The sequence below is a fragment of the Rana temporaria genome, chromosome 2, assembly GCF_905171775.1.
Source record: "Rana temporaria chromosome 2, aRanTem1.1, whole genome shotgun sequence".
Classification (NCBI taxonomy): Eukaryota; Metazoa; Chordata; class Amphibia; order Anura; family Ranidae; genus Rana; species Rana temporaria.
The window spans coordinates 459,219,817-459,243,824 of NC_053490.1; the positions used below are offsets into that span (position 1 = coordinate 459,219,817).

At 44.1% G+C, this 24,008-nt stretch overlaps 1 protein-coding gene across 6 annotated transcripts in view; it reads right to left on the reverse strand.

Annotated features, from left to right (window-relative positions):
* Nucleotides 1–1,237: 1,237 nt before the first annotated feature.
* Nucleotides 1,238–24,008, reverse strand: part of LOC120927727 — a 38,477-nt gene continuing 15,706 nt past the window's right edge. For 2 of the 6 annotated variants that reach the window (XR_005747123.1, XR_005747122.1), the window contains exons 2-5: nucleotides 20,354–20,458; nucleotides 16,934–17,003; nucleotides 4,465–5,802; nucleotides 1,238–1,703 (exon numbers count right to left, since the gene is read on the reverse strand). Coding sequence is in view for 3 of the 6 variants with exons in the window: in XM_040338582.1 (XP_040194516.1) it covers nucleotides 5,510–5,802; nucleotides 16,934–17,003; nucleotides 20,354–20,458 (468 nt within the window). In the remaining 3 variants the exon portion in view is untranslated. Of the gene's footprint in view, nucleotides 1,704–3,087; nucleotides 5,803–16,933; nucleotides 17,046–20,353; nucleotides 20,459–24,008 lie in introns of those variants that run through there. The other 4 variants (XR_005747124.1, XM_040338586.1, XM_040338583.1 and 1 more) reach the window with 4 other exon arrangements.

Below are 24,008 nucleotides of genomic sequence, written 5' to 3' on the forward strand. Positions count from 1 at the left end.
ATTGTTGTGGTGCGGTTTTGTCAGAGAGAATATCATCCAAAAATGTTTTGGAACAGTGATGCATTTCTGCTCGAAAGGCATGCAAGGAGGGTCAGGACTAGAAATTTGCAGTAGATCAGCTGGCGAAGCTCTGCATCCCCAGCATATGTCTGACATTGATGGAAACAACTGGCCTTTGAATCCTATACCAACGTTTGGTAGTTTAAAACTAGATTCTTGGTATTTTGTAATGATCAAAGTTTTGTGTGCAAAGAACGGAGTGCAACGTTACCAGGAATTTTATGAAGATAGCTCAGTGTTTTTTTTTTAAGAGTTTTTATTTAAAATGGTAACGCATACACACAAAAAAATAAAAAATAAATTCTTTCACACGTCTTTACAACAAAATGAATATTTAAACCCATAATTAAACTCTTTTTTTTTTTTTAGATCAACTGCATTGTTTTAATAGCTACTTTAATAATCTTGTATCAAGAACTCATGCAAAAACAAAACAATAAAAGACGCTCAGAACCCAGAATGATTTTCACAAGGATTGAGACATTGATCTTAAAGGAGTAGTCTGAAGCCCCATTCCACAACATGCCACAATGTAGCCAATGGAAATACCTTTTAAAAGACGCCACTTTCATGAAAATCGGCCCAGCAGTTCTTCTTTTATTCCCTCCCGAAGTTTTCTGCACTTCCGGGTTCTCTTCCACGGCCGCCATGATAAAACTACCTCTCCCAGCATGCCCGCTCCTCTCTTCCGGTAATCTCCTGCGCGGTACGTAACCGCTGATTGGAGGACAGCGCTCCAATAGGCGTTTGCTGAGCTGAGCCAATGGCAGCTCAGCTCAGCGCATATATGAATAAATTAAGTCAGGGGGAGTATTCGACTCCGGGCGGGGAGGCCGGCGCAGCCTGCAGTGACTCCTGGGATCGATGAGTCACCGGGCAAAGATGGCGGCGGATGAAGAAGAAATAGAAGTCGAGCGTCATCAATAGACCCAGCTTCCGGCCGGAGAGAAAAACGAGTAGAAGCCCGGGAAGAAGACCATAAGGAAAACGTGAGTATATTTGAATGTGTTATAACTTTGTGTGATGCTCTATTTCCCCCAGAAAAACTTAGCTTCAGACTACTCCTTTAACTTTGTGTATGGGGCGTACTTATTCCTGATCCCCAATCAGTATCAACTTCACATCATAAAGCACAGATAGGCAACTTAGTTTAATGACGATGTCTGTACACAGGATAGAACGCCATCTAACTCTTTTTTTTTTAATGGAAGAACCACAATACAATCTGTTTTCATAAATATATAAATGTATATAAAATTTGTGGAAGAAAAAAACATTCTATGAGAGTGATGATGTACTGTAGTCACTCACAGAGCACCTTTCCTACAAGTAAATACTTTGTAAACTGCCTGTAATATCAGAGATTGCAGAGAGTTAAAGTACATCTCCAGTTTTAAGAAAACATACATTGTACAGATTTTAGCAAACTTCTTTGCAGCTGCTTTACTAATCTTTATTCTATAGACACAGGGCTCCCAATGTCATCACATACAACACAGGACTAGCGTCCATGCCATCAGGATGGGACGTGGCTGCTTGTCCTTCTTTCATATGTGATGGAGCCGGAGTGAGCCGGGTGACAACATGCTCGTCAGAGATTGGCAAAAAGAGAAGCATCCAGCATGGAGGAAGACTGTAGGACCCTGGGTAAAGGCAAGTAATACTCCGTTTTATACGACCCCCTGAATAAAAGAATTTGATCCTAGCTAGTGCACATTTTAATTTATTAACGACCAGCATTAGGCTTTAAACTTTAAAAAAAAACAGTCTGTAAAAGTTAAATTCTACTACACCTATCCATTTTTCCTCTCGATAAAAAAAAACATTGAATTTTATGAAAATTGTAAACACATGTTGCAATGCAGTTTGCATTAAAAATCAACAATGTGTCCTGACACGAGTTGATGTGTATCTTACCACATGCATTTTGATAAGCAATGGAAATTAATTAAATAAGACTGCATGGGTGTTAATCCAGCCCAAATACAGCCTTACCAGTCCCACAGTCCAGCGACTCGCATATTCACTTTCTTGTAGAGCTGAAAGCACAGGAAAGTATACCGTATTTATCGGCGTATACCGCGCACTTTTTTCCCCTTAAAATCAGGGGAAAATCGTGGGTGCGCGATATACGCTGATCCCCGCTGTCTAGAGCCGAGCACTCGGCTAGGCTCGGCTCTGCCCGCCGCAGCCTAGCCGAGTGTACTGCGCACTCGGCTAGGCTCGGCTCCGCCCGCAGCCACATGAGAGGAGCCGAGACAAGCCGAACACACAGGAAACCTGGCTCCTCTCTGCGCCAAATCCAAAAAACAAACACCGCTGCAACCCCGGGCAAGGTGCGGACGGACATGCTGGACAGAGACGGACATGCTGGACAGAGACGGACATGCTGGACAGAGACGGACATGCTGGACAGAGACGGACATGCTGGACAGAGACGGACATGCTGGACAGAGACGGACATGCTGGATGGAGACGGACACGCTGGACGGAGACGGACACCTGGATGGAGGCCGCAGACGGACACTTCCAAAGCCGCGGACGGACACCCACAAGGCTGGAAGGACCCCGCGCAAGGAAGCCGCAGACGGACCCTGGACAAGGCCGCCGATGGACGCAGGGCAAAAATGTAAGCTTTCTTTTTTTTCCTTAAACTACCTTTCTAAACTTGGGGTTCGCGTTATACGCCGGTGCGCGGTATACCCCGATAAATACAGTAATTATCATCCAACACTTTCTGTTATGTGGGATTCCAACATCTCCTGAAGTGTGTTGTAGTTCCAGTCATCGGTCACTATGTCACTACTGTGTACCTACAGATTCTTCCAAAGCTGTTAGCAAGAATATTGGAGTCACTGGTGGCAGGACGGGTACTATTTTTCTTTTACAGGCTGTGGGCCAGATTCACATAGAATTACGCCGGCGTATCAGCAGATACTCCGACGTAAGTCCGAATCTAAGGCCGTCGTATGTTTAAGTGTATTCTCAAACTGAGATACACTTAAACATGCCTAAGATACGACGGCCAGCGACAGAGTCCCTTTGAGTTCTTTTCAGATCTTTAGACAAAACAGTGAGCCAATTACTAAAGCAGAGGCATGATTATTTTGGGAATCCCCAAGTATAAAAAGGAGTACCGAGCCCTGGTTGTACAGAAGCAAAAAACTTTTTTCTGGTAGTTCCAGAAACCAGTGGACAGCTACAAACTGAAATGGGTACATAATAAATGTTAATGTGGCTTGAGTAGAAAATGTATAAATGTTATGTCAATGTTGAACAAAACTGAATGAAATGTTATCTTTAAAGTGAAACTTGCATCAATTTTAAGTAAAGTTCTAATAGAAAAAAGTGTTAGCTGTCCACTACTGCCTTTGTTGGTGCTTATGTAGATGGCCTTTTAAGAGGGTATCCAAACTGTACTTTCATTAGACATTCTTATTTAGATCCTTTGCTCCGTGACTGGTAAAACCAAGTGCACATACAAACCATGCAGGTAGAGCTGGGTAACCTCCAAAATGGTCATCAGATGACGCCCTTAGTCAAAAAGGTCTCTTCTTTGTTTCCCTCTGAAACTGATTTAAATTTGGTTACTAGAAGTTACTCTCATAAGACAAGTGATAAGCAGCTGTGGGTGGGGGGTTGGCCACAAAGTCAGGTCCCCAAGTAACCAAATTAAATAAATTTTAATGAAGCACACAGAAAGGGCATCTTACATAGTCTACTCTTAATAATATTTTTTTACATATTTAAAATGATTGACAAGTTCACTTTAAAGACTACACCTAAAACATGTATTTGTTAGTTATGGTTGTATCCCAGTAGGTAAAGCACCTTGTATTTCATTAAAACTGATCAGAAGTACGAAGGCGAGATCTCCTCGCAGCCCTTATTTTTCTAATTTAGGTCTCAAAATTCTGCAATAGGTTCTATAGGCAAAAATTTTTCCCAGGTTGGGGATTTTCCCTTTAGCACATTTTAACTCACCAAAACAAACTGCAAAATCTATTTTTTTGCCTATATCCAACTCTCAGTATGTGCGTTCATGTCAGATGCAAATCAAATGCAGCATATTTTTAGGTAATTTAGAAAAAAAAATTAAGTTTGAGATCACTTTGAGTTGCTTGTGACCCGCCTTTGATTTCTTCCTGACTTGCTGGTTTTTATTTGCATTCACAGAATGGCAAAAAAACAGTATGAGGGCAAAATCAGGTAATGAAGCAGCATAGGACATGCTCTGTTAACCCAGATTTGCACTGCTCCATATAATCTAAGCCAAAATTCAACCACTGCATTCCAAATCATTTCAAAGCGCATTGACAGGAACTCAAGAAGTGAAGATTTTGTAAGTAATGGGGAACATTTAAAAATATGAACTGTGCCAAAGCAGTACCCTGAAACATTTACCTCTTGTCTGGAATTCCTCTTGAAAAATAGCAGGCCACTTGCTTGTGTATGAGGGTGTCTAGGCATGTTCCAGCAACCTTGTTGCTTTATATCTGTGGTGTGAGATCTAAGGCTCTGCTGTTTTTGACTGCTGGTCTCATGAGATTTGGTGATGCTGCTACTGTGCTGCTCACTGCTCTCCTTGCTGGAGGCTCTGATATAAGGAAGGAAAGCCCTGCCTCAATAAATATGGCCGCCCTACACAGAGACACAGTAAACAACATGGCATGGTAAGTCAGTAATGGAGAAATGATCAGCTGCAAGGAACCCTCAGGCAATACTGGTGACTAGTCCTTTGTTTTCTATCTCCCTTTTTGGATGCAGTTTCCAGAGTTCAGGTCCTATTTAAAAACTTTGTCCATTATAGAAGCCTTAACATGGTGTGATCCAACATTTTCAATAGAATCTGGAGATTGACTTGGATGAAGCTAATGAAATTGTTTCCATGTTTTCTAAACAAGTTTTTTGGCTTTTTCTCACTGGCAATTCATCGATACCACTTACTACATCCGTGTTTTATAAGTAGGTGAAAATGTAATTTTGTAGAAAATAGGGTGAAACTAAACCCTAAAAAATAATGGTGCCCCTTAGGCTTGGTGAACTTTAAGCAGCTGATATTATAGAATGGTGCTGGTTAACCAAGAGAGAGGAAAAACTACCCACATCCCCGGATTTGTTTGCAAAGGGGAGAGTGTTCTTCTGGGTGGGACTTTAAAGGGTAATTAAGCAGCTGATATGTGCTTCAGCCTAACAATTTACACCCATAATGAAAATATTAGCATTGGGTGGAGAGGTTCACTGAAATTGCGTAGGCATCCCCAAAAGGGTGATTTCGATAACATTGAAGAAGTTTTACATTCACAACTGTACAAACAGCGGAAGATCTTCCTATAAATAGGTGGAGGTAGGGTAGGCACAGGAATACACAGACGATTGTCAAGTCACATTCCGATGGAAGCTGTATTGAATCTGCAGACATGAAATTCATGTGTTGTGTTATTTTTTTTTACTGATCTACTTCCAGCTGTGTAGCTACATACTGGAAATGGGCACCATCACACAGCACAAATTGAGGGTTTTTCCTTTTCCACACAGTGAATGAGTCAACATGCCCTGGCCAGTTGGGCAGCCGTAACCTCTTCACACAGCAGAAATCCTCAGCCAATGCAAGCTGGAAGTCACGTGACGTGGACTGCCCCCAGGGATTGGAAGACAACGTTTCGCCAAGCAGTTCACCCACATGGAACAGTGTGTGTCCCCTAAAGTAAGCCAGACAATCCAGAGAAAAACGTGAAGATTCTGGAAAAGAGAAGACGATGTGAAATAAAGTTCCATCCAAGATCAAGTGTTACGGGTTGATTGTGCAATGCTCGTAAATGACTAGACTGATCTCAGCATCTCCTAATCACCCTTTAGGATGTCAATGTGACTGATAACAAGCATATTTATGCAGTAGAAGTTTTATTCGCCAAGATTTTTCAACATACCTTTAATTTTGTGCTCGCTGAAAGATTCTTGAATAGTATGCGTTAAAAAGCGAGTGTTTCCATTGCTGCGTGTCTTTATATGTAATATATCAGATTAACCACTTGATTACCGATTCTGTTTTTCAGATTCGGTGTTTACGAGACTAAAACAGTTTTTTTTGCTAGAAAATTACTTAAAACCCCCAAACATTATATATATATTTTTTCTAACACCCTAGAGAATAAAATGGCAGTCATTGCAATACTTTTTGTCACACCGTATTTGCGCAACGGTCTTACAAGCGCACTTTTTTTGGAAAAAAAAACACTTTTTTGAATTACAAAATAAGACAATAAATTTTGCCCAAATTTTTTAGATATTGTGAAAGATAATGTTACGCCGAGTAAAATGATACCCAACATGTCACGCTTAAAAATTGCGCCCGCTCGTGGCATGGCGTCAAACTTTTACCCTTAAAAATCTCGATAGGCGACGTTTAAAAAATTCTACAGGTTGCATTTTTTGAGCTACAGAGTAGGTCTAGGGCTAGAATTATTGCTCTCGTTCTAACGATCGCAGTGATACCTCACTTGTGTGGTCTGAACACTGTTTTCATATGCGGGCGCTACTCGCGTATGCGTTCGCTTCTGTGCGCGAGCTCGTCGGGACGGGGCGTTTAAAAAAATTTTTTTTTTTGTTTTCTTATTTATTTTTATTTAGTTTATAATTTTTTTACACTGAAATAAAAAAAAAAAATTATCACTTTTATTCCTATTACAAGGAATGTAAACATCCCTTGTAATAGAAAAAAGCATGACAGGTCCTCTTAAATATGAGATCTGGGGTCAAAAAGACCTCAGATCTCATATTTAGACTAAAATGCAAGAAATTTTTTTTTTTTTTAAAAACTGTCATTTTTTCAAATGATAAAAAAAAAAAATGTTGCTTTAAGACGCTGGGCGGGACTGACGTTTTGACGTCACTTCCGCCCAGCAGAGCTATGGGGACGGGTGAAGGAAATTTTTCCCTCACTGGCAACCCCAGTCAGGTGCCGAACAGACCCGATCGCCTCCGCCGCTACAGACGGCTACGGTAAGCGGCGGAGAGCGGCGGGAGCGCCCTCTCCCGCCACCGATAACGGCGATCTCGCGGCGAATCCGCCGCGGAGACCGCCGTTATCGTTTACAGGACCGTTGGCACTAAAGATGGACACCTCGGTTGTGGCAGCAGCTGCTGCCGTTACCGAGATATCCATCTTTAAAAACAGGACGTCATTTGACTATGGGCCAGTAACCAAGTGGTTAAAGCAGTATTAAAACTCTTAACTATAATTTAAGGTTTCCCTCTAGTGCCAATTATTATTTTCTAATTTTGCTTCCATACATTTTTTTTTTTTTCATTTTTAGAAATGACATATACTAGGAACAAATGATCAGTTCTCTACCCTGACAGGACGTGGATCTGTGTGTTTACACACATAGATCCAGGTCCCTGCTCTGTGATGAGCAATCACGGGTGCCCGGCGGCACGCACCAAGTACACAGTGATGCGGCAAGCACGCGCCTGCGCTCGACCGAATGATGTCCACCTGGAGGGAGGGAGCCTGCCGCTATCATTTTACTATACGGCGGTAGGCAAGTGGCTAAAATATTAAATATTGATACAATTATTTACATCAACCTAAGCTTTTCATATGTAAGAATAAAAAAGGCCTGAAAAAAGAGATGTAAAAATGGCACTCTGCAGTTGTTCCTTATGCCTGCCAAGCATTCCTCAGATGCCAGGGCTATATCAGCACAAAAGCGGAGTTGCCAGAGATAAATGGTGACTGCAGCATCTGCCTAGGATTAGTACTATGGTTCAGGTGAATGCAAAGAAATGCAAAATGGGAATTTTGTCTTTGCACTAAAGAATACTCAATCTCTTTGACTGGATATTCCACATACATCCATAAATTTCTGCTGCGGTTATTTTTGCATTTAGCTTTACCACAAAGTCTATTGTCCAAACTCCTAATTCTGAATTCTGTACAGGAATACACAGAGAATAGCATGGTAAGGGTATGTGCCGTTGCATTTAGGAGGAGGGAAGGTATTTGATTACTACTTTATCAAACTACATAACCAGGGAAAGGCATATTAGGATCTGCACTGATAGATGTCTCTAAGCCTGCATTTTAGAAAAAAGCCAACATATGCAGTGAGTGGCACAGATGCCTGGAGCAGTACATATACAAAAATATATTATTATCAGTAAAACGTTCCCATGTCTAATAAAGGATTCCATGCTATCATTCGGCCTACTAGTACCATCTGGCTGGGTCCTCATTGTTGCTTTCATTGCAATTATGTTGGCGGAATAGTGTGCTGTGTATATACAGCTCCGAATGTGGGTCCCTCGCCGAAAACTAAACTGCTAGAAGTATGGGGTTATCATGTACCCTATTCTTGGAGTACTGAGTCTGACACAAACTGGGCAAACGCTCTCCTTCTGCTTCTCCTTCCATAGCGTCAGTATACATTTCGTGTCTTTGACATCTAATGCTAGGAAGCGTCCTGAAAACGCTAGCATGTCAGTTGGGGTGCGAGGGAGGTGACACGAGACAAGTGGTCCAGGGGGACTGGCTTTGGATGTCTCTATTTAGAACATCAACCATGAACTGTAATTAAGAAACAGCATATTTTTATCATATTGTTGCATTTGCTATACAGGTCCTATGAGGTGTAGTTCACATTTTAGTAAAGGCCTAGGATTTACTTTAAGCTATTGTATGTCATTTGGTGCTACAATTAAAATAGATTTTTCTGCATTATGATTTTAAGTGCAAGCTGGAAAATCCCTTTGATTCTGACACGTGTATAAATACTGCCCTCTACTGATCATGTCTGCAGCACTCCCACCTGCGCACACAGCGGAAGGATTTTTCTTGATATTCTTGTTGCTCTTTAAAGGATAAGTTCACCTTTTACAAAAAATAATAAATGCACATCTTTTTGCAGGTAAAAAAAGTGCATTTATAATTTCTTTCACTGCAGTTTGTAAAGCATTGCACCCACGATCAGGATATGCGAGTGCAATGCCTGGATCCTGCAGACACTTAATAAGCTATCTGCCTGTACCTCAGTTATTGAATGGCAGGAAGAATTAATGGACTACAATAGTGCACACTAGCACCCTTGCAGTTCATTGGGAACTACAATAGTGCACACTAGCACCCTTGCAGTTCATTGGGAACTACAATAGTGCACACTAGCACCCATGCAGTTCACTGGGAACTACAAGCCATCAGCTGATATGGCTGACGGTACTTGTAGGCATTCATTCACAGAAAACAGTGAATGAATGACGTGGCTATGTGGGCGGAACGCCACACAGTTGTCAAATTGTGACAGCAGGTGCGGGGAGAAGATCCCATGCACGCTGTTACAGAGAGGAGGGTAGCAAGAGGAGACGAGGCGGGAACTGAAACATGTCACATGTTCTACGCTAAATACAGGTGAAATATGCAACATGTTCCAAAGGTGAAGGCTAGGTTTGCCTTAAAAAAAAAATAACTGCACATGGTTTTGCAGGAAAACAAAACACATTTATTATTTCTTTTACAGGAGCCTGCAAAGCATTGCACCTGCGATCAGTGGATTGTGGGTGCATTGTCAGGCACCTGCAGACACTTCCACCAGCTTTCTGTTCATACAGTACCTCTGTGGGCTTTCAGTTAGATTACTGTACTCATAGTCCATTGAGAACTACAAGTCCATTTGCTGCGGTGGCAGACGGGCCTTGTAGATTATTCATTAGCAGATCTCTGTGAATGTAAAAGTTGAACTTAGCCTTTACATGAAAGCATGTCCCATATACCATGTTTATAGTACATGCGAACTAAGTTCAGCTATATGTATGATAAATTATATCATAAATAGTACGCTATTCATGTGACCAAATTTCATCCTCAACTCTTCACTTTAGAGCTCATGAAGGGGAGGCTTTGGCTTTCAAGAGTTTTGAATTTGTTAAATATCATCTTTATGCAGTTGTATGTGTTTGCCGTTTAGGGTTTGTTATGTATGTTGTATCAGGCCACCAAATGAACATTCTTGCCCGTTGTCTCGGCTTTTGATTGGATAGATTGATAGCAGCGCAGCCACTGGTTCCCACTGCTGACAATCAAATCCAATGACGCAGGTGCCGGGGCCGAGTCCTACATTTGGCGTCTATGGACGCTGAATGCTGGACTCGGGAGCGCGCCCGCAAGGTAACCTGCCGGGAGAGTGCTTCTACTAGGGGGTTGTACGATGCAGGAAGTAGCTACCAGGGCCGCTGGGGGACCCCAGAAGTCGAGGATCGGGACCACTCTGTGCAAAACTAACTGCATAGTGGAGGCAAGTATGACATGTTAAGTAAAACAAGCCTTACAATCACTTTAAGCTGTCTCAGGGTTACAAAAAATTCCAGATAATCAATTGTTGCCTCAAAAAAGCTTAAGCTGGCCATAGATTGATCGTCATTTTGGACAGTTCAGCAGGGACCAGACAAATTTTGGTCCATCTATGCCTGTTCCCCCTAGAGAGAAATTAATTGGGAAAGATGAAAAAGTTTCATTCTAACAGCATTGCAGCCAATCAGCTGATACACTGATCAGCGTTGATCAGTGTATTCTGACAGCAAAGGAGTCCTCACTGTCAGAATACAATAGCAAAGCATGGGAGGATTCCTTCAACCACCACAAATCGAGGAGCTACAATGTAGCTACCAATCTGTTGATAAGTGAATCGGTTCGGTCCATCTATTGCAGGCATGTCCAAAGTCCAGCCTGCGGGCCAATCCGGTTTTAAACGGCCCGTCTGGTTATTTGGACATATATATCTTTTGTGGCCTCTGATGATCTCCCAGTGCCGGGGCCACAAAACATATATATGCTGGCTGCCTTGGAGGGGACAGGGAGGAGGCGGGACGAGTGCTGTGCATACAGGAGGAGAATTTCCTGTTTACGGGAGGCCTCTATGATAGGAAGTCCCATCTCTGGCGCTGCCATTGGACGACTGTTCTGGTCATCAAAGGAGGAGGGACTTTCTATTAAAGAGGCTGCCGTGTAAACAGGATATTCTCCTGTAGGTAATCTTTGGCCCTCGCCCTGCCCCCTCCCTGTCCCTTCAAAGGCTGCAGATGAATGGGCATCAATCAGGCTGCACTGATGGCAATGGTGGGTGCTGCATTCCTGTCAATAAATACAGTATATTCACATAATACGCCTGAGCTCATCTCTTTACTCACACAGCCGCAAAGCAAGATAATTCCTGTTGGGCGGTGTATGAGTGCTCGAACGAACACACTTAGACCAAATTTTAATGGTTCAAAGAATGTCAGAGAAAATGGTCGGCCCTTACGCATGTTCACTTCATCAAATCTGGCCCTCTTTGAAAAAAGTTTGGACACCAATGATCTATGGGCTTAGTCAAGAGGCATTAGGAGAAAACTATACACATTTTGTTCAACCCAACCATAATAGTCTTAAATCCGTAGACACCTTAAAGGACATTTGTTGTTATACCTTCAACTACCCCCCCCCCCAATACACCCCTCCCTAAGCACCCCAAAGTATTATACTGATCTGTTCTCACTCCTGTTAACCGCTTGCCGACCAGCCGCCGTTTTTACGGGGGCAGGTCGGCTCGCCTGCGCGAAATAACGTAATATTACGTCATCTCGTGATTCAGCCAATAGGGGCGCGCGGCCTGGTCCCGACATGCGTGCCCGGCGGCCGCAATCACCTCCGGGCACCCGCGATCACTCGTTACAGAGCGAGAACCGGGAGCTGTGGTCCTGTTAGGGGGAGAAATGCCTGATCGTCTGTTCATACGATGTATGAACAGCGATCAGTCATTTCCCCAAGTCAGTCCACCCCTCCTTCAGTTAGAACACACACAGGAAACATAATTAACCCCTTCCTCGCCCCCTAGTGTTAACCCCTTCCCTGCCAGTGCCATTTTTATAGTAATCAATGCATTTTTATAGCACTGATCGCTATAAAAATGCCAATGGTCCCAAAAATGTGTCAAAAGTGTCCGCCATAAGGTCGCAGTACCGATAAAAATTGCTGATCGCCGCCATTACTAGTAAGAAAAAAATATTAATAAAAATGCCATAAAACTATGCCCTATTTTGTAGACGCTATAACTTTTGCGCAAACCAATCAATAAACGCTTATTGCGATTTTTTTTTACGAAATATATGTAGAAATATGTAGAAGAATACGTATCGGCCTAAACTGAGGAAAAAATTATTTTTTTTTATATATTTTTGGGGATATTTATTACAGCAAAAAAATTTAATTTGTTTTCAAAATTTTCGCTCTATTTTTGTTTATAGCTCAAAAAATAAAAAACGCAGAGGTGATCAAATACCACCAAAAGAAAGCTCTATTTGTGGGGAAAAAAGGACGCCAAATTTGTTTGGGAGCCACGTCACAGGGCCGCGCAATTGTCAGTTAAAGCGATGCAGTGCCGAATCGCAAAAAGTGGCCCGGTCATTGACCAGCAATATGGTCCGGGGCTGAAGTGGTTAAAGCCACTGCTAGAATGTCTCTCCATTGAACAAATACTTCTGAATCTGTGTAGGAAAATACGAATTAATTCCTATAAAATAGCATAATAGAGAGTCTTCCCATAGGAATGGCGATTTTGTACACATACACAGAAGAATAAGCTGCTCAGCTGGAAGATTTTACAGTAGCCACTTTGTAGCTCTAAATGCTGGGTATACTATACTCTAGGGTGTACTATAGGGAGCAGATACAGGTAAAGTATAACAGTTTTCATAAATGATTGTCACATTACCATGCATGCCTATGCAAACACGAAATGGTGCAGTGTAGTTTCGATTTACTCTCAGAGAAACAATAACAAAGGAGTAAAGATTCCCCAACTGGCTGCTCGATGATTTTCCGTCTGAATATAACCAGCCAGGGCTGTCTGCTGCTACTTATAGATAAGACAATGTTCTGGCCAAATTTGTCAGGGAAACCATACTAGTTTTTAGTAAATTTTATTTAAAGTGATCGTAAATGCTTGTTTAAAAATAAAAAATAAAAATGTTATACTTGCCTGCTCTGTGCAAATCCAACTGCACTGTGGTTTTTTAGAGAGCAGCCTGGGTCCTCCTTTTCTTGGGTCCACCTTTACTGCTCCTTGCCCCTCCCTCCTGCGAGTGCCCCCTCAGCCAGCAGTTCTCTATGGGGGACCCCAAGCCAAGTCAGAGCTCTGTGTATACATTCACACATGGACTCCCGACCTGGCCCCGCCCCCTCTCTCCCCTGATTGGCTGAATGACTTTAATCGACAAATGCAGGAGACAATGGCGCCGCTGCTGGATCTCAGCCAATCAAGGAGGAGTGTCCTGAACGGCTTAGGCACTCGCAGACATCGCTGGAGAGAGATGGGGCTCAGGTAAGTAATTAGGGGGTGCTGGGGAGGCTGCTACACACAGAAGGTTTTTTATCTTTTTTTATCTTAATGCATAGAATGCATTAAGATAAAAAACCTTCTGCCTTTACAACTCCTTTAAAAGCTAAACTCCAGGTAAACAGCTAAATAGAGGAATGAAATACATATAGCTAGATTCAGTAAGAGTAGATACGCCGACCTAACTCGGAATCTGCGCCGACCTAAGTTTAAGTGTATTCTCAAACAGAGATACACTTAAACCTATCTAAGATACGACGGCTTGCGCCGTCCTATCTTAGGGTGCAATATTTAGGCTGGCCGCTGGGTGGCACTTCCATTGCGGTCGGCGTAGAATATGTAAATCACTAGATACGCCTATTCACGAACGTACGCCCGGCCGACGCAGTACAGATACGCCGTTTACGTAACGCTTTATCAGGCCTAAAGTTATTCCATCAAATAGTTGGAATAGTAATGTTAAAGCGGGAGTTCACCCATTTATTAAATTTTTTTTTTTCTCCCCTTAGATTCCTGCTCGTTCGGTCTATGGTAATCGCCTATTTGTATTAAAATATGATCCGTACTTACCCGTTTTCGAGATGCATCTTCTTCCGTCGCTTCCGGGTATGGGTCTTCGGGAGCGGGCGTTCCTTCTTGATTGACAGTCTTCCGAGAGGCTTCCGACGGTCGCATCCATCGCGTCACTCGTAGCCGAAAGAAGCCGAACGTCGGTGCGGCTCTATACTGCGCCTGCGCACCGACGTTCGGCTTCTTTCGGAAAATCGTGACGCGATGGATGCGACCGTCGGAAGCCTCTCGGAAGACTGTCAATCAAGAAGGAACGCCCATTCCCGCAGCCCATACCCGGAAGCGACGTAGAGGATGCATCTCGTAAACGGGTAAGTACTGCACATATTTTAAAACAAATAGCCGATTCCCCTAGAGAAAACGAGCAGGAATCTAAGGGGAAAAAGTGCCCTCTAAGGGTGAACCCCCGCTTTAAGTATGGCCGCCGTTCCCACGTCGAAATTCGAAAATTTTACGTTGTTTGCGTAAGTCGTCCGTGAATTGGGATTTACGTCCACGTCTAAATCAATAGGACCGTGCAGCGTACTTAGCCGCAATGCACACTGGTAAATGTAGGCGGACGGCGCATGCGCCGTTCCAAAAAAACGTCAATCACGTCAGGTCAAACTAAATTATCATAAAACACGCCCCCTCAGCCTATTTTAAATTAGGCGCGCTTGCGCCCGCCGCATTTACGCTACGCCGCCGTAAGTTAGGAGGCAAGTACTTTGTGAATACAGTACTTGCCTCTCTGACTTAAGGCGGCGTAGCGTAAATACGATACGCTACGCCGCCTTAAAGTTGCGCGCCCCTACCTGAATCTAGCTAATACAGTATATGGGAGCTGTTTTTTCCTCTCCTAAGTCTGAGCTCTGCTGTACAGGGACTACAAGTCAAAATCCTGTACTTGCTCTGCTTATATTTAAAAAAAAAAATTGATGTATTACTGTATTCACGATTACAGAGCCGCATTCTGTTGTGTATATTATATCACCTGGAGATTAAGGTGACACCAAGTACCCTTTCACACATACGGACCGTTTGTCTGTTTTTCATCCATCTGTTGACAGATGAAAAAAGGACATCAATGCATCTCTATGGAAAAACAGATGTAAATGGATGATCATACATTTAATTTGATGATCATCCATGTGCATCTGTTTACATTCGCTTCCATCAACATGTTTTTTTTAGAACGGATCAAAGCCCTATTTTTCTTCCGTAAACAAACGGATCGAATGAAAAACGCAAACGATCCGTTTTGCATCCGTTTTTGTATTGGTAGTGGATGTAAAAAACTGATGAAATACTGCTAAGAAACAGATGAAAAACTGATGGAAACTTCATCTGTTTTTTCTTTGAAAAAATGTGACTGTACGGATGAAATGAACAGTCCGCATGTGTGAAAGGGGCCTAAAGCTGGCCATACATGGATCCAATTCCGAAAGAGTTCTCTTTTTCGAAAACATTTTCTAAGAAATTTCGTTCCCATTTCGCATCATTAGCAAGGGACGATTTTTGTGCAGCCATCGAACTTGAGACAGACATGTTGAAAATGTTTTGAAATATTAACAATTTTCTAATCAATAATGCCAAATATAAATCGAATAAAAATGCACAATGAGCACAAGAAAAAAAGGCTTGGATGGTCAAATTGCGAAATCAATGGATCACAAAACTTCGGATTTTTAAAAGAAAATTAGTTCAGAATTCAACCCATGTATGACCTGCATAAAGCTCAAGTTTTTTTTTTTAAATTAAAAAAAGGAGGTTATAATTACCTGCTCTGTGCAATGATATTACACAGAGTGGTCTCTTACCTCCTATTTTTCAGTTCCCGGCCAGCACAGTCCCCTCTTTCCTCTGGGCGCCTTCTTAGCAAGATCTAAAGGGGCACATCCTGCGCACGTGCTCCCCAGCCGGGCTGTGTGCATCTATAGACACACACAGCACCAGTAAGTCACACCCCTACTTCCTCCTCACAAAAGTTTGACTGACAGCAGCAGGAGCCAATAGCCCCTGCTGCTCTTAGTACCTCCAGTGTCGCTGCTCGCAATCATTTAGCATTGCATGTGTAGTCCGATATACTGCTTATCATGCTATTCACAACAGCGTTCTGTGTACAACACTGAGCCAGGAACCTTGCCATTCCTGTTTAGTTGTACACTATAATGCCTCGTACACATGACCAGTTTTCCCTTTGGGAAAACTGCCATGACAGCTTCTGGCCGGGAAAATTGGCCGTGTGTATGCTCCATGGCAGTTTTCCCGACGGGAAAGCTGCCGGTGTAGTGTCACAGTTTGCTGCCTATCCTATAATGCTGCGGAAGTCACGTGGCGGCCAACTGCGCATGCGCAATGTGTTCCAAACGCAAGTGCGATGCGTTCCAATGGATTTTAGACAGTACACACCAGCGAAGCCGTCATCCAGGGCGATGTGGACTACGCTCGCTCGGCCTCCTGGCTCTTTTTTTAACATCCTCCAATCCACGGGGATGTTAAGGAAAGAGCCTGGATGCCGACCGAGGTTTCACTGGTGTGCACTGTCGTGAATGCATTGGAACGCATCGCGCATGCTCAGTTGGCCGCCACGTGACTTCCGGAGCATTCTAGGATAGGCAGCAAACTGTGACAATACACCGGGAATCCTGGCAGGAAAAATTAGAACATTCTCTTTTTTCCTGCCGCGATTTCCGGCGGTCTTTTTCCTGGCAGTTTCCCTATGGGAAACACTGTGGTGGAGCATACACACGGCCGGGATTCCCAGCCAAAGCTCTCACCGCAGTTTTCCTGACAGGAAAACCTCTGGTGTGTACAGAGGGAAAGTTACCAAGCAGGTTCTCCCCCCAGGAATCCTGGCGGACTTTATACCGCCGGGAATCTCGGTCGTGTGTACAGCGTTTCATGCTGTTAGAATGAGTTTCAAGAGATATTGACAGTTTCAAGAGATAACTTACCATCTGCATCCGGCCAGGCAAGGAATAAGGCTCTGTCTGGGTAATTCTCTAACAGCTCAGGACCTCCAGTCTAGACATAATAAGTTGTATGTTCAGTAGCTGAATCTGGGTCCTGTAACCAGTGTGACAATAAAAATAATAATACCAACACACAGCGCATGCAACAGTCCTTCCTTTACAGCTTTAATTAATTCATTCATTTTCTGCATTAAAACACAAATCGGCGGTGGGCATCATGTGCAATAGGAGAGCAGAGGGGAGATGTTACTCATAGCAATTCAATTCCAAAGGGTATGTTTTAGCACCATTTGGAAAATGAAAACGGCCTGTATCATAAAAGATCTACATTATTAATCAACATTTGATATTAAAGCAAATATGTGAGGCAGCTGGTCATCGCTAGGCTGCACATGGTTTATCCATGCCAATCACGGTATCACCATTTCTATAGCAACTACTGAGGGGTAGATTGTCAGCTTGCTTTCCTAATGACTGCTTCTTTAACATTTGTATAAAAGGTCAATTCTAGAAAATGTTCAGTTTTATGATCTGCTAGTGTGTAACCAGTTTTAATGGCCAATTTGAGTGCCAGGTTTAGCTTGAATTGACCACTTTACCCAAAAGACAGGCTACTTATAAGAGTCACAGTGATGTATGTACAAGTACCTATAACCCCAGAGAAAAGAAGACATTCATCTAAATTTGCGGTTAGATCGACTTCTGTCAAACGGGCTTGTTGCACAATTTTTCTTGCTCAGCCGCTGATCAGTGTATTCTGACAGCAGAGAGTCCCACTGTCAGCATACAATGTCCCAGCGGGGAAGATTCCTCTCTCGTGGGGATGAAAGAATCACTTTGTTTTTTTTGGGTTTTCATTCAGTCCATTGGCTGATTAAAAAAATAAATAAAAAAAGAAGAGTCATCTATTTGCAGGTTTTAAAACTTTGCTTCATGCACTCATTATTGAAAAGGGTTGGTGGTCGATTTTTTTTTTTCACACAATTATCTAGGAAAATATAACTTGTCACCATTTGTTAATCACTTGCTTACTGGGCACATATACCCCCTTCCTGCCCAGGCCAATTTTCAGCGCTGTCAGACTTTGAATGACAATTCCACGGTCATGCAACACTGTATCCATATGACATTTGTATTATTTTTTTTCACAAATAGATCTTTCTTTTGGTGGTATTTAATTATAACTGGGGTTTTTATTTTTTGCTAAACATAAAGAGACCGAAAATGTTGAAAAAAATTAAGTTTCATAGTTTATCATAACATTTTGAAAAGAGGTAATATTTCTCCTTCATTGATGTGCGGTGATGAGGCTGCACTGATGGGCAATCATAGGCTGCACTGATGGGGCGGCACTGATAGGCAGCAGTGAAGGGCAAAAAGGTGGCACTGATTGGCAACACTGGTGTGCACTTCTTCGCAGTACTGATGGGCAATGGTAGGTGGCACTGCTTGGCAGCAGTGACTGTCAGTGTGTGGGACCAATGTCCCGGTTACACAAGCCGGTAATTGGCAAAAAAAATTCTCCTCACACTGTCAGCGTGAAGAAAAGCGGATTACCAGCTTCTCATTGGCTGACAGCTGATAATGTGGTAAAGACCTGGGACCTTACTCCAATCTGTGATCAGCAGCATCCCAGATGTGATCAGCAGCGTCCCATGGACTCGGTGATCACAGAGCGCGCCACCTGCGCCCCGCAGGGGGGTGCGCAGGCAGCGCGAGCACGGGAGGACGTACATTGACGCCCTTCTGGCAATTTAAGCCCGCTCTGTAGCCGTCTTTCGGCTATAGCGCGATCAAGAGATTGATGTTTTCACTTCTGATAATCACGTGAATATGTTCTTGAATGAATGCTATTATAACCAATTTTGCATAAAGTTTATGAAAAGCGTGTAACTTAAAGTGGTCCTGAAGCCTCAAGGTTTTTTACCTTAATGCATTCTATGCACGATGATCCAGTGATGTGCACCAGAGCAGCAGCTCTTGCCACTGTCTCCCTCCTGATTTGGCAGATGGTCCGGGGCTTAAGTGGTTAAATCATTTATTTTATTTTATTGTGGAGACACACAATAATGAGTTTGGTGTTTTATAGGATGATGATATTGTTAACCAATATGTTGCTATGCTATTATGCTACTATGTTATTATGTATCATGTATGGAATAAATTTTACCTATTTTACATTTTTGTATGTATTACGTTACTATGCAATTTATATGGTCACAACTCATAATTACCCACCAGACACATTCATGCCATGATGCCTCTCCGGCTGCATGTTTCATGGAAAAGTCCCAAACCCCTCTCCCATGTATCTCAGCAATTAGTGATGGAGGTACATGCACTGTGCCTCATATAAAGTCCCAAACCCCTCTCCCATGTATCTCAGCAATTAGTGATGGAGGTACATGCACTGTGCCTCATATAAAGTCCCAAACCCCTCTCCCATGTATCTCAGCAATTAGTGATGGAGGTACATGCACTGTGCCTCATATAAAGTCCCAAACCCCTCTCCCATGTATCTCAGCAATTAGTGATGGAGGTACATGCACTGTGCCTCATATAAAGTCCCAAACCCCTCTCCCATGTATCTCAGCAATTAGTGATGGAGGTACATGCACTGTGCCTCATATAAAGTCCCAAACCCCTCTCCCATGTATCTCAGCAATTAGTGATGGAGGTACATGCACTGTGCCTCATATAAAGTCCCAAACCCCTCTCCCATGTATCTCAGCAATTAGTGATGGAGGTACATGCACTGTGCCTCATATAAAGTCCCAAACCCCTCTCCCATGTATCTCAGCAATTAGTGATGGAGGTACATGCACTGTGCCTCATATAAAGTCCCAAACCCCTCTCCCATGTATCTCAGCAATTAGGGATGGAGGTACATGCACTGTGCCTCATATAAAGTCCCAAACCCCTCTCCCATGTATCTCAGCAATTAGGGATGGAGGTACATGCACTGTGCCTCATATAAAGTCCCAAACCCTCTTTTTTCCTCCCTGTGTAAGAAAGCACTTGACAATGGTTGTGAAATACCTTGTGCCATGAAGTCAGCCATAGGCTCCCATGCCACTCCCTCCTCTTCCCTGCGGCAGTCACTCACTGACACAGGGGAGCTGGAACTGCAGGATCACACGACCGAAGTGGTAAAAAAGTAGGCAAGTACATATATCTTTTTATATACAGGGTAGCAGGATAGGTAGGAGGAGGGAAAACCATTAAGAATAGTTAGTCAGGATTTTGTATCATTTTAAGAATGAATAGCACCACAACATTCAGGGTAACGTGTCCTTTACCACATTGTGAACGCAGACTTACAGATATATGGAAGACGCGGTGTAATGGCATTTTACACTAAGCAGTACATGCTCTTTCCACAGTCCTTGTACGTGATCTTACCATGATCTCTGTGTAACGCATCTCAGGTGGAAAAATTTGATTTTGGTCAAAAGCAACCACGTCAAGCCCACGACTCTGCAGTAAAAATTCCCAGTAGCCAGTGCCCTGGATAAAGAAAAGCCACATTTACAAAAGAAAAGCAAATAGGCATGTAATGGTGACAACCATAGTACAATTCATACCATGTCATACATTCATACCATGTCATACATACATTCATACCATGTCATACATACATTCATACCATGTCATACATACATTCATACCATGTCATACATACATTCATACCATGTCATACATTCATACCATGTCATACATTCATACCATGTCATACATTCATACCATGTCATACATTCATACCATGTCATACCATGTCATACATTCATACCATGTCATACATTCACACCATGTCATACATTCACACCATGTCATACATTCACACCATGTCATACATTCACACCATGTCATACATTCACACCATGTCATACATTCATACCATGTCATACCATGTCATACATTCATACCATGTCATACATTCATACCATGTCATACATTCACACCATGTCATACATTCATACCATGTCATACCATGTCATACATTCATACCATGTCATACATTCACACCATGTCATACATTCATACCATGTCATACATTCATACCATGTCATACATTCATACCATGTCATACATTCACACCATGTCATACATTCACACCATGTCATACATTCACACCATGTCATACATTCATACCATGTCATACATTCATACCATGTCAAGGATCTAGAACTATGGCCACCTAGTTCTACTGAAGCAATGAAGAGTTTACAACACAGCAAGCTGCTCTGCTGCAGGAGACTCATTCATGACTTCCTTTTTTATTCTCAGTAGGGTTGTCCCGATAACGAGTATTTGCAGGAGTACTTGTACTCACGCAAATACTCCCGATGCCTGGCCGAATACTCTGCCCCCCCACCCCCCTTGCCGCCGCATCCGCCACTTGGTTAATACGGGCGGGGAACATTACAGCTTTCATTTGAATAGCTGTAGTGTTTCCCGCCGCGCCACGTATAGACACTCCCCCTTGCTCGGGTGATCTGTCCAATCCCGAGCAAGGGGGAGTGTCTATATGTGGCGGGAAACACTACAGCTATTCAAATGAAAGCTGTAATGTTCCCCGCCCGTATTAACCAAGCGGCGGTGGTGGGGCAGCATCGAGGTATGGGGGACATGGCTGTTTATAAGGGGGACATGGCTGCTTATAAGGGGGGACATGGCTGCTTATAAGGGGGACATGGCTGCATATATGGGGGGGGGACATGGCTGCATATGGGGGGGGACATGGCTGCATATGGGGGGGACATGGCTGCATATGGGGGGGGACATGGTTGCATATGGGGGGGGGACATGGCTGCATATGGGGGGGGGACATGGCTGGATATGGGGGGGGGAACATGGCTGCATATGGGGGGACATGGCTGCATATGGAGGGGACATGGCTGCATATGGGGGGGACATGGCTGCATATGGGGGGGACATGGCTGCATATGGGGGGGACATGGCTGCATATGGGGGGGACATGGCTGGATATGGGGGGGGGACATGGCTGCATATGGGGGGGGACATGGCTGCATATGGGGGAACATGGCTGCATATGGGGGGGGGACATGGCTGGATATGGGGGGGGGACATGGCTGCATATGGGGGAACATGGCTGCATATGGGGGGACATGGCTGCATATGGGGGGGGACATGGCTGCATATGGGGGGGGACATGGCTGCATATGGAGGGGACATGGCTGCATATGGGGGGGGACATGGCTGCATATGGGGGGGGACATGGCTGCATCTGTGGGGGGACATGGCTGCATTTGGGGACACATTTAAAAAAAATTATCGGTATCGGCGAGTACTTGAAAAAAAGTATCGATACTTGTACTCGGTCCTAAAAAAGTGGTATCGGGACAACCCCAATTCTCAGCAGAAATAATAATTCCATTTATAAAAGTGAAATGTTCTCTTAGACAGTTTGTGTTGCCTCTCAGCACCAGGTGGTCCCCTTTGAGCTATGGGAAAGTGGAAAAATGTCTGCCCATCAAAGTTAAAGTAACAATAAAGCTTCAGTTTTTTTTTTAATTAAAATAATAAACATGCTATACTTACCTGCCCTGTGCAGTGGCTTTGCACAGAGCAGCCCCGATCCTTGTCTTCTGGGGTCCCCCGCAGGCGCCTCCTCTTAGACACGTGTCCCCCATAGAAAGTCTCTTTCTATAGAAACACTTGTACGGACTCGCTCCCAAGCCGCCCTGTCTGCATCCATTGAAAAAGACCAGGTGGCTTGGCCTCATCCCCATCACAGTATTTGATTGACAGGAGTGGAAGCCAATGGCTCTTACTGCTGTCAAACTGCCCAGTGAGGAGGGGTTGGGTTGATCATAAAAACTTTTTTACCTTAATGCATTGTATTCCCGCAGTAAAACATGGCTGTGCAGCTACTTTACCACTATGTAACCAATTATAATAGATCTCCTGGAAGGATTGGTGAAGATAACCTTGGCAGTGTGGTGGATAGTGTGCGAGCCAATTTGAATGGCAGTGCAGTGGGTGGTGTGGTTGGGTACACACAGCTCCTGCAGACATCTGGCAGCAGTGTGGAGAGTGGTATGGTGGGTAGTGCATAGTGTGGTGGGGTGGTCACAGATCCTGTAGGTGGTGGGCAGTGTGGTGGGGTACACATACCTTCTGCAGACACCGGGGGCAGTGTGGAGAGTGATAAGGTGGGTAGTTCATAGTGTGGTGGGGTACACACAGATTCTGCAAACACCGGGGGGGGGGGGGGTCAGTATGGTGGGGTACTTATGGCTCCTGCAGACACCAAGTGGCAGTGTGAATGGTAGTGCAGTGGAGTACTCGCAGCTCCTGCAGACACCAAGTAGCAGTGTGGCGAGTGATATGGTGTGTAGTGTATAGTGTGGTGGGCAACACACAGCTTTTGCAGACACAGGGGGGAATGTGGAGGATGGAATGATGGGTAGTGCAGTGGGCAGTGTGGTGGGGTATTCACAGCTCCTGGAGACATCAGGGGGCAATGTTGTGGGTAATGCAGCGGATAATGTGGTTTGGTACTCAATGCTCCTGCAGACACCGGGGAGTAGTGTGCAGGGTGGTATGGTGGGCAGTGTGACACCAGGGGAGAGTGTGGAGGGTGGTACAGTGTGGCAGGGTACTCACTGAAGACACCAGGGGGGAGGGTGGTACAGTGTGGCAGGGTACTCACTGAAGACACCAGGGGGGAGTGTGGAGGGGGGTACAGTGTGGTGGGATACTCACCATTCTTGCAGACACCAGGGGGCAGTGTGAAGAGTGGTACCATGGGCAGTGTGGAGGGTGGTACAATAGGTGGTGGGCTCACTATTCTTGCAGATACCAAGGGGCAGTGTGGAGGGTGGTGGAGTGGGCAGTGTGGTGGGGTACTCACTGCTCCTGCAGACACCAGGGGGCAGTGTGGAGGGTGGTAGAGTGGGCAGTGTGGTGAGGTACTCACCGCTCCTACAGACACCAGGGAGCAGTGTGGAGGGTGGTAGAGTGGGCAGTGTGGAGGGTGGTGGAGTGGGCAGTGTGGTGGGGTACTCACCGCTCCTGCAGACACCAGGGGGCA